This window comes from Micrasema longulum, unplaced genomic scaffold, assembly GCF_059751315.1.
Source record: "Micrasema longulum isolate JH-2025_06_02 unplaced genomic scaffold, ASM5975131v1 h1tg002302l, whole genome shotgun sequence".
NCBI lineage: Eukaryota > Metazoa > Arthropoda > Insecta > Trichoptera > Brachycentridae > Micrasema > Micrasema longulum.
In genome coordinates this window covers 106,785-118,172 of record NW_028279454.1, presented here as the reverse complement: position 1 = coordinate 118,172, position 11,388 = coordinate 106,785, and the positions used below count along the sequence as shown (strand labels likewise).

The 11,388-nt window shown below is 33.7% G+C and overlaps 1 protein-coding gene across 1 annotated transcript; it reads right to left on the bottom strand.

Annotated features, from left to right (window-relative positions):
• Window positions 1–238: 238 nt before the first annotated feature.
• LOC148272546 (uncharacterized) lies at window positions 239–10,345 on the bottom strand (the record flags this gene model as incomplete). The annotated part of the gene is made up of 5 exons (XM_088239910.1): window positions 9,711–10,345; window positions 7,346–7,422; window positions 6,254–6,340; window positions 3,942–4,085; window positions 239–349 (listed from the first exon to the last, which is right to left on the bottom strand). Coding segments are annotated over exons 1-5 (840 nt in total), but the record flags the coding sequence as incomplete, so codon positions are not given.
• Window positions 10,346–11,388: the final 1,043 nt, after the last annotated feature.

Below are 11,388 nucleotides of genomic sequence, written 5' to 3'. Positions count from 1 at the left end.
ATAATAAAATATTGCAGCTTGCAAATATTTTACATTGACCCTGCTAGGAATCGAACTCGGAACTTTTATCATGGTCGCAAACTACTGCAATATGAGGCGTACCTAAATCCCTTTCTTGTACTTCATCTATAATCAAATTTTTATGGGAAAATGGCAAGAGTACATTCTAGTAAATAATATAATTAATTCAGTAATAATATGAAAATTTTCAATGCTTTTGTAAAAATGGCATCATTACTTCTCTACTCGTGTGTCCGTCGATGAGGTCTGCTCCTTCCCCTTCTATACTTTTGTCTAGTTTATTGTCCATGTCATTTGCGCTGAGAGGCTCCTTTTTATCAAATTCGTCCTAGAAAAGAAAAAAATTCGTTACATTCATAAATTATTTTTAAAATGAATTTTTTGTGAAAATAATATTGTTGAAGAGTTTCTGAAATGTAGGAATGTATTTATACAGGGTGTTTATTAAACCCTGTCACATCCGAAACCACGATGATCAGTATGAGCAAGAAGACATATTGGCACATTAAAATATTTTTTTAGAATGAATAAAATTTATAAAAATATTATATCAAAAAAAGCAAATGGTTGTTTACTTCTACAGGGGTGAAACGAGGAGGAGAAAAGGGGTAGTCTGATACTGCGCCGCGCTCCCCCACTTCTCCTCTGGAGAAGTAAGCAACCATTTGTTTTTTTTAAATATTTTATTTAAAAAAAATTCTTCGTTCTAAACATTTTTAAAAATATGCTAATATGTTTTCTTGCCCACACTGATCATCGTGGTTTCGGATGCGACAGGGTTTAAAGAACACCCTGTATAAATATCGAAATTTTCGAAATGCATGGATATTTATTTTGTTTGAATTTTATTACAAATAAATCATTATTCCCTTTCCGCTCGTAATGATGCTTAGGGCACTGTATTGCTAAATTTATTGCAACAAAGAGGGAAAATATTTTGAAAAGGGAATATTGAAGTCTAGGCATAAGACTTAGACTTCCATATTCACTTCTTAAAATGTTTTCACTTTGTGTTGCAACAAAAATTGTTTTCTCGTGCTGCACCCTGTAGCTCAATCACAAATAACTATCGACGTGCTTAAAAACATGCTAAGCATTTGAGCGATCACAATGATCAATAATGAACATGCTTTAGTTATCGTAGTCAACGCGCGTGTAATCTCTAAGTCAACGCTCATGTCGGTTTGTTCACTAGCGAAAAATCGGCGTTTACTATAAAAAATTATACAATACAGGGTGTTCATTAAACCCTGTCACATCCGAAACCACGATGATCAGTATGAGCAAGAAGACATATTGACACAATAAAATATTTTTTTAAAACGAAAACAATTTTAAAAAATTAAATATAAAAAAAAGCAAACGGTTGCTTACTTCTGCAGGGGTGAAACGAGGAGGGGGGAGGGGAGAGTCTGATACTGTACATTTACATTTACTACATTTTTTAAAATATGCGTATATGTCTTCTTGCCCATTCTAATCATCGTGGTTTCGGATGTGACAGGGTTTAAAGAACACCCTGTATATTGCAATTGCAAAATAGTAAAGAGAAAAAATTAAATTACAATTACTATGGCGACTGCTTGCTTTTGGCATTTTTCGGCATTCGACATTTGGCTTGCCAACCGCTGGCTAAATGCAATAAATAGCGCGATAAATAATAAATAAAAATATCAGTTTTGGAATATTTTCCATATTTACACCGGTGTAATTCAAATATGTGATTGCGCGGCAGAATTATACGTCGCGAAACGTAAATATTTTGACATTTATGACATTTAATACTAGGTGTTCACGGATGTTCCATTTTGATCGCGAATACGATAAACAACCATGGTGAGAAGTTGTTATCGCTTCGCTTATTAGCACGTAGTTAGTTATTTGTGATTGAGCTACTGGGCTTTTTAACTAGTGCAAATCTTGAAGGTGTTGTGAGATGCGAGAATATTTTTTTGATCCTGGAATTAGCTTTGCCGTTGCATTGAAAACATATCGAAATGGGATAAACATATTACCAAATTATTTAATAGATTAAGGACAGTTATAGGCAGAATGTTAGGAATAAAATGTTTTGTACCAATAAAAACATTAAGACTTATTAATTGATTTGGTGTTTATTTTGTAGAACTCCATATTTAAACTTATAATATTAGAAATTAAACACTGATTTGAGTCTACTGAACACTTTATTTTATTTTTACAAATATAAACATATAAAAATAAAAACTTCGTGACAATTGTTTCGCCTTATTAGGGCATTTTCAAACGAATGTGAAGATTATATGGATTGAATGTCCTTATATAGTTATATAATTCAAGGTACTGAAGTAGAAAATAAAAGTAATCTTATGAACTATAGCATGTACATTAATCATAATTGAGGGAAAAACCAATGGTTAAGGGCGAGGCTAAGTGTTTAATAGGTAATGAGGAATTCAGGTATTTATATTTGAATTTAACAAGGCGAAACAATTGTTAGGAAGTTTTTATTTTTATATGTTTATATTTGTAAAAATAAAATAAAGTGTTCAGTAGACTCAAATCAATGTTTGATTTCTAATATTATAAACATTAAGACTTATTTATCAATCATTAGCGGAATCAATCATTAGGTACGGTATTACCAGTTGGGGCTTTTCTTGTAAAATCAACATTAAAAAATTCTATCTTTACAAAACTCGGCTTTTAAGTTAATTAACAGATCAGCTGGAATTGATAAGGAAGAGGTACCCGCTTTTTAAAAAGCAAGGGTGCCTGTCCGTATTTGCTAGTAACTACCAGAAAAGGTATATACATACACACAACACAGGGCTAGCATAACGTGAAAGCTTGTCAGTACCGAGGTATGTAAACAAGTATGGCCAAAGAACACTTCATTATACAATTACTTAAATTTTCAATAAGATTCCTAAGCAGATCTTAAAAGAAAATGTTGACGAAACTTTTAAGAAAAAAAGAATTAAATAGCTAATAAGCAACAAGGCTTTATATTGAATATTATTTTATGTTAACTGTCATAAATTCGAATTTTTGTAAATAAATTTTGTTTAAAAATACGTATGCTTTTAGTTTTTAATAATGTTTATGTTACTTTTTGAATTTATATAATTTCAACAATGTTTGATAATGTCCAAATGCTTGCAGAATGGCTGGATTTCCTCCCTAGGGAGTTGTTCATATTTAAATTTATTTTAACAGAGAGGGAAAGAATTTTTGAGAAAGGAATATGGAAGTCTAGGCATTTACAGGGCTTATGACCTGTCATTGGCTGGTTTAAGTGGCCACTTTACACACTGTAACATTCACCATTCTGCCCATGTTTGAACATGGACATAATTAAACATTGTTGAATTACTACCTGGTAAAAGAAGAAGTATAAACAATGGAAAATTGTTTTCAGGCGTTGCCTAGTAGGTGATTTGGTTCAGCCGGATGAATCTCACCCACGTGATAAAGGTTTCAGCTCTTTTACTTCACAAAAGTCAACAGATGGAAGAGTTGAGGAAATGTGGATGTTCAAACATGGGCAGAATGGTGAATGCTACACAGTGTGTAAAGTGGCAACTTAAACCAGCCAATGACAGGTCATAAGCCTTGTAAATGCCTAGACTTCCATATTCCCTTCTCAAAAATTCTTTCCCTCTCTGTTGAAATAAATTTATATAATTTCTCTGATGTTTTTCTTTGTACAGGAAAAATAAGAAACCTGCTGACAAGCCGGTTTCGCGGTTTAGTGGGCTTCATCATTTTTCCTTTTATATTTTCTGTTCATGTTTTAACTTTTTGAATAAAAATAAATACAAAAAAAAAGTTAATCGGTTTGGTTTTTTGGGAGATTGCACTATATGTAATAATAAAAATGTATTTTTTTATGCTTTAATATTAAACATATTTTTTGCGGAAGCAAACATGCCACTCACCTGCAAGGGGGGTAACGGCGTGACTCTATGGGGCGTGCCCAACAGAGGACTACCGAAGGGTTCCTGCGCAGTAGACGACACGGGAGATAGAGTCAGTACTCTGCCTACCGCTACGGGGAGTGCGGTGTGCCCCATTAACATAGCCTGTAAATATTATCAAACCTTTAGAAAGTGCTGGATGTATAACAATATATGAACCATCGAAAAATTGAAATCAGTTTGCAAAACGGAATAATCGGATGGGGTGGTGCTTTTATAACAAATATTTTACCGATCGAAAAAATACAAAAAATAATTATAAAATTTATTGTGACACAGTGCGTAAAGTGGCCACTTAAACGAGCTAATGACAGGTCATACGCCTTGACTTAAATATTCCATTATTAAGGTATTCTCCATCCCTGTTGCAATATGTTAATCTTAATGACTCCCGAGGGGTGAAATCCAGTATTTGGCCACAAACATTTGGACAAACTCAGATATTGTAGTAATGAGAAACGTTAGTGTAAAAAATATATGTATTTAATTAATATAAAAATTATATTTATTGGTAATATTGTTTACTCATATTTGTTATCTGAATAAAAAATAAATAAAAGAAGCATTGGCACCAATGACGTATGTAACTAGTGGCCGACCGAAACAAGAATTCCAGCTGAAACCGAATTTCGGCCTATGTTCTAGTTTTGGCCGAAATCGAAATTTATTTAAATAAGATTAATGTCACTTAAAAAAAAACAAAATTAGGCGTTTTTTTGTTTTAAAACTTAAAAGTTCATTTAATAAAAAAGTTGAAGAAACTACACATTTAATAAAAGGCGTGAATTTAATGAGTTTATTTGTTTATTTTCATCGCTTTTTGATTTGTTGTTATTTTATACATATAAATGTCAATCCACCCGTATTTTACCGTGTCGTTCAGACACATATGTAATGTGTAAAATAGCCTATTCTCTTTTTAAAAAATTATTATGGATAACTTATATAGCGCTATTTTCGTAATAAAATACCTCAAGGGCACTTTACATAGTGATTCTATTCTTAAATTAATTTAATTGAAGCTTTTAAATTTGTCATTTAATTAAAACAAATTATTTTGTTGCCACATGCTACGGATTTATTCAAATGATTTAGATAACAAGTGGGTTTTAAGTTTTTTCCGAAACATCACTTCACTTTCACAGCCTCGCACCTCTGCTGGGAGAGCATTCCATGCCGTAGGGCCTGCGACCGCAAATGCGCGTTCACTAAATTTAGTGCGCTGTTTGCGTAGAGGTATAATAACTTTTCCTCTCGCCGTAGACGTAGCTGTTCTAAGCGTGAGACGCCTGTCAGCTAGGAATGCAGAGTTCCCTTAGATATTCCGGAGCAGAGTTGTGCAGTGACTTATACATTTAAATTTCAATTTATTTATTTTATAAACGTTTATGTACATTACAAAAAAGTTCAATGCATACATAAAACGAAAAAATTAATACTAAAATTTAAGTATACAAAAATGGTAAAATAAAAATACTAATTATAAATATTAAATTAGACGCTGGTAAAAGCTAGTATTTAAATAAATTGATCAACTTTTGGACCACAAGTAGTAAACAAAGAACACAACAGGAAATAATAACAAGATATTCCTCAAAAGTAAATTACTACGTACCAAAAAGTAAAATAACTTTGGCCAAGAGACATTTCTCTGTGGTAGGTCCAAGAATTTTTAATTTACTAGATCAGGTAACAAAGGAATCCGAGTCATTTTCGAAATTCAAATCTGGTTTGAGTAATTTTGGTTTGCTCGAACGGGAATGGATTTCTGCGATCAAATGTGGACTAACTGGTAAATGATTAATATGTATTTATAAATGTAAAATGTAATAATGTGTAAAGTATCAATGATGTGTATAAACTTAACATATACATATGTATATGTATGTATAAAATATAATGTAAATATGTATGTGCGAATATATATGTATATATGTGGAGCGGTACAGTCACTGAGTTATCAGAATCATCACTAACGAATGCCTATAGAAGAGCACAAGACAGTTCCAGATGGAGGGAGACTGTCCACAGACGAGCCATGCCTGGAGTCAGGCGTAATCACCATCCTCAGACATGAGGCACGGATTGAAGAAGAATGTGTGTGAATGTATGGTTATGAATGCATTACAAGTGCCCCGACTCAACACGGATTTTATAGTGAGTCGGAGCAAGTTCACAGACATGGGTCGTTCCTGATTGTGTCGCTATAAACTGTGTCTCTGTCCATAACAAATGTATGTATAATGTAATTAATAAATAAATAAATATGTTACCGATTTAGCAGGGCTTTCTATTATGTCCGCTAGGGCTGTATCGCAACTCCCGGGAACACTCTGTCCGAGGCTGCTCCATACTGTGCTCTGGAAACACAACAATAAATATTGATGTCCACAATAATCTTAAAAAACTACATTGCATTGGTGCCAGAATGAGGAATTCCACTGTTTTCTAATTTTTTTTTTCAATTAACCTACTATTTAACTAAGCAAAAAAAAATTGTATTTTTTTTGTGCGTTATTTACAAAGATATAATTTTTTAAGTTACATTTATCAAATACCGCGCCTAATGACTAATCAGTGTGTCACTTTTCAGTAGTGACGTCATGAAACGGTTGGCGTTCTTACTTTCACTGACCGCGGTAAGTTGTATTTCTTCAGCCAATAACAAAACTGACGAGAATCTATGGAATATTGCTTTGATTACTTCATTTAGTTGATCGTAATTTGCTCATTTCTATGTTATGGTTGTTTTTACGAACGTTTCGATTTAGAAAAACCTAGAAAGTTGACATAATCTCTGGTTGAAATGTCATCAAAGTATTATTTGCTGGATTTCAGGTATACTCTTTTTTTCTATGGTCAAAACGTTCCTTATAAGGTGCGGGGGCTTTAAAGCGGAAACCGGAAATACTACACGTAGATATAAGGAGTGACGTCATTATTTACGATTTTAAAATGAATACTATTTTTAACATTTTTTATTTATTTTTGCATGCGTTTTTGAGATACTTCATTATACTCCAAAACTTTTTGATATTCACGTGTACATGAAAACATTTTTTATAATTGAATTCCGGGTTGGGCTGGAATTCCTCATTAAGAATAGTCCAGAAACCGACTAGACTACTGTTAAAATAGTAGTTGTACGTTTTGACTCATTAGTTTCTTTGTAGACGTCGCTCAGCACGCAACTCCCGATTTGAATTCAACTATGCCGTGTTGTGTCGTTTGAAAGTGTAGAAATACTCTTGGGATCTTAAAGAAACAGGATGGGATCAAATTTCATGTGTAAGTAGCAAGCGCATTACTTAAAAATTGAATTATGTTTCCATCTGTCAGATTGTCAAAGAAAACAAAATAATTACCGTAACAGTAGGTGACATTGCAGAACCATGGCTGTGTCTTCTCCGAGTTGGGCTGGATCTGCTTCTTGTCCATTCTCCTGAAAAAGATTCATTCTGATTAACCCTCCGATGTCGCAATATATACAGGGTGGCCGGAGAAGTGACGTCTAAAGGTAAAATGTAGGTACCTTAAATTGAGAGGTATCCAAATCATCCCCATGTATGTTGCGCGATTTTGCGTAGTTTTCGAGTTATGATTTTTTTTAGGTTTTTGAAAATTTTCGATCTGATCGGTTTTATTTTTTTTAATTCTGGAAGGTTTCTTCGGGGTTTTTTATGTGGCTCATTTTTTAAAATTTTACTTTTACGTTTTGAATAATCAGCTTCGTAACATCAACCGTTGGAAGTTTTGACCTTAAATGCAGAATTTAAGTTCAAGCGAGTCAGACTTGAACTTTCAGTTTAAAATTTAAAATCTAAAAAAGCAATTCCTTAGTTTCTGAGTAGTTTTTAAAAGTGCAGTAGTAGACTCAAAGCTTTTATAGTAATACAAAAAAAGTTTTCATAAATACGCTATTATTTGCTGAAATCAGACTTCAAAGATACTGGGAGGGAAAATTCCTTCTTAATTTTCACCTTGTGTTTACTGCTACTCGTGTCGCCATTTTATCTCTAACAGTTATTTTTTATTCCTTTACAAACTTTTTAACATAATTGTACTTAGGAAATAATAAATATATTTTTTTATTAAATAATACATTTTTAACTTTTTTATTTTTTAAATTTTTTTAAAAGAGAAATATAGGGCCATTTTCAACGAGTTGTATATATCATACATCGTCACAACATCGTCACGAATCTTGACGTCACTATTGCGTAGACATGTCGCGTTTTTGTTTGGACATATTAAAAAATAAAAAAAATTACGCCATGTTACTTTTCATATTATTTCGTTACTTTTTGGTTTCTGTTTCGGCTGAAAATAGAACAGAAGCCGAAATTCGGTTTCCGTTTCCCTGAAAATCTTTTTTCTGTCGGTTACTTAGACGAATTTCCGATCGCTGCACCAGGATGTTAAATCGAGTGAATATCAACAAAATCTTTACATACTCAAATGATTGTTTATTATCAATTTACTAAAGTCTTCCTTCATTGCTAATCCATTTTTAATATTCGATTTACATTAATTTAACTCCATTAGCAAAAATATCAAAGGTAAACGTTTATGTTCGATCGAATTATGGCCATAGAAACGGACAAAGCCATTAGTATCATCAGCACAGGATGGCATATTTTTGTTTGTTTTTAATTACTCTTTGTCCTGCTTAAAAAAAGACTTTAAGTATAATGTTTCGGTACTTTTAATCATCATCATAATCAGCCCATGTTGGTTTGCGCCATCCTCATCCATTGTCTTCCAGAAAACCTCCGAATACCATCCGACCATCTCCTTGCTGGGCGTCCTTGGAGCCTCATATTCCTCAGTCTTCACTCGAGAACACGCTTTGTCCATATTTCATCAGATGTTCGAGTGATATGGTCTGCCCATTTCCACTTCAACCGACAAAACCTTTTCACCACGGCACATACTTTAGTTTGACTGCGGATCCAATCATTTCTTCTTCTATCTTAATGTGATTCCAAGCATAAAGCGTTTCATACTTCTCGGTGCGACTTGCAACTTATGAGAAGACTACTTGGTCAGCGTCATTGTCTGCGCGCCTTATGTAAAGACGGGTACGATACATTGGTTAAATACTCTCGTCTTTAGGGATGTTGGAATGGAGCTTCAAAATGAGGAATTCAGTCTATCAAATTCCACCCCTTATAATAATAAACCTATCCTGTCAGGCGTAAACCACGCAAGACATGACAGTGGGACAATTCGAACTTAGTTTAAACGCGGAATGCTGCAAAAATAGATACATGATGTTGCGCAAGACGAGTGAGTGGTAATAGAGGTAAGCCACTGTCTTGCAGAAATAGCCTGCCCGTCTACTTCCAGGACAATGTCTTAGTCCATTGTGTTGCCCTCCGAATTTCTGTTCACACTAGAAAAATAGGACTGAAGATGGGACAAGTCAGTAGATACTTCATTGCTGTTGAAAAAAGTATTGTTCAGCAGGTAAGTTTAAATTATAACAAAGCAACCTTCATAGTAAAATAAGGTGAAACTAACCTGTTTTATTTTTTGTTTTAAATACCTTAGTAACGAGGTGAAAAATGGAATCAAAATATTGAATAAATAAAAATACACGTTTGTAGCTTTGTTTGCCAGGAACTTTTGGGTCGTAAAACGGTTGCCACGTGGTTCAAAACAGTCACCCACGAGCAGATCGACTAAAAAATCCAAACAAGGAATCAATTTCAAATGTTATTTACTGACCTGCATTTTCCACCGAAGGAAGAACTGTTTGTCTCACCGTCCCTTCATGACTTGCCCTTCTCTTACTGCTGCTGCTATCCGCTGACCCTTTTCCAAGAGCTGGCAACCTTCCCTCCTCCAAGTCTCCGGTCAAAGTGCTTCCATCTAGACCAACGCTAAGATATCTCCCCCGGTAATTATCGGCCACATCACAGTCCACAACCTCTTCTTCGACGTCATTTCCCTCATTTTCAGTGATGTTGATTTTCACGTTGTAATCCCCAAACTGTATCTTTTCCGCTTCTTTGGAATTTGATCTTAACTTTGCTGTTATTTTTTCATTTGCTGGTTTTGTCTCACTGTTGGATAGGTCTGTTTGCGAGCTCCAAATTAGTTGGTCTTCTTTGGGCGATTTCTTTTTAAGGTTTTCCCAATCTCCCATTTCATCTGTGTCTAATATTCTTCATTCCCAATGGTTAATTTGTTAAAGAAATTCAAAGTGAAAACTTGATCGTGCAATGGTTTGAAAGTGTTGATGGGTGGGTGGGTACAAAGCCAAAAAATCAATTCAAGACAGCCGTAATGTCAATTATTGATTCAACGATTGATAAAACAATTATTTAAATTTAGTAAGAAGCGAAATTACGTGTGTTAATTACCAAAAATTCAGTAATTACCCTGGATTTAAGAGACGTGCAAAATGGTGCAAAAAAATTTCAAAACTGTACCATCCAAGTTTCATTCGATGGCTAAAAAAACATGCTCTGTAAAAGCTTATGATGGGTTTAATATTCAGAAATGCACTTGCTTTGACGTTCCTTTTAAATTATCCAAGCCAATCATGTTATTAAAATTGTCAGTCAGTTATTTTTTTATCTTCACTTATTATATTAGATATTGATCACATTCTAGAACAACATTAATTTAGTAATGAAATTTCACTGTTTTTTATTTAAATTTCCAGAAAGCACACGATCACACATATAATTTTTTGACTTTGTCTATCGAAAGATGTTAAAAAAGGACGACAACTCGTCAAAAATTGTTTCGTAAAATCACTGTGATTCAAGGTGTTGCAGAAACTGAGCCAAGTCATATAGTTGTAAAGTATTCATTTTTTACTGTGTAAGGAAGATAGTTGTGAAAAAATGGACAATGCAAAACCTGAAACAAAAATTCAATACCCATAAGCTATCTACAGGAGAATGTCTAAAAACTAATACATTAAAATCAATCATCGTATTAAGCTCTCAAGGACAAAAACTATTTTCAAGAAAGTAGTTAAAGTCTGGGTTTTCCTCAGTGGGAGGAATTTGAGTAGGAAACTCCTTGATGATTTTCTCAATGTTTGAGTTTACTGTGTACCATATTGATGTGCCACATAAATTTGTATTTTTATAAAATTATTTTTTATGTTTCTGATCCTATATTTGTGGTAATATACTCATGTGTCTATGTCAACTAATTGCTAGTCCCATTTCAACACAGGACTTTTAGCCCCATGGAGTTGGGACTTATGTCTCAAATAATGTGCAATAAACTAATCTTTTTGAAAATACCCGCCTACTGAGAACTCTTTACAACTCCTTGGTGCGAAGTAGACTCGAGAGTGCCTCGATGATTTGGGGGTCACATGAACTGAAGTACTCTTTTATGATAGAGAAAATCCAAAAGAAGTTTCTGAGATATCTTTACTTGA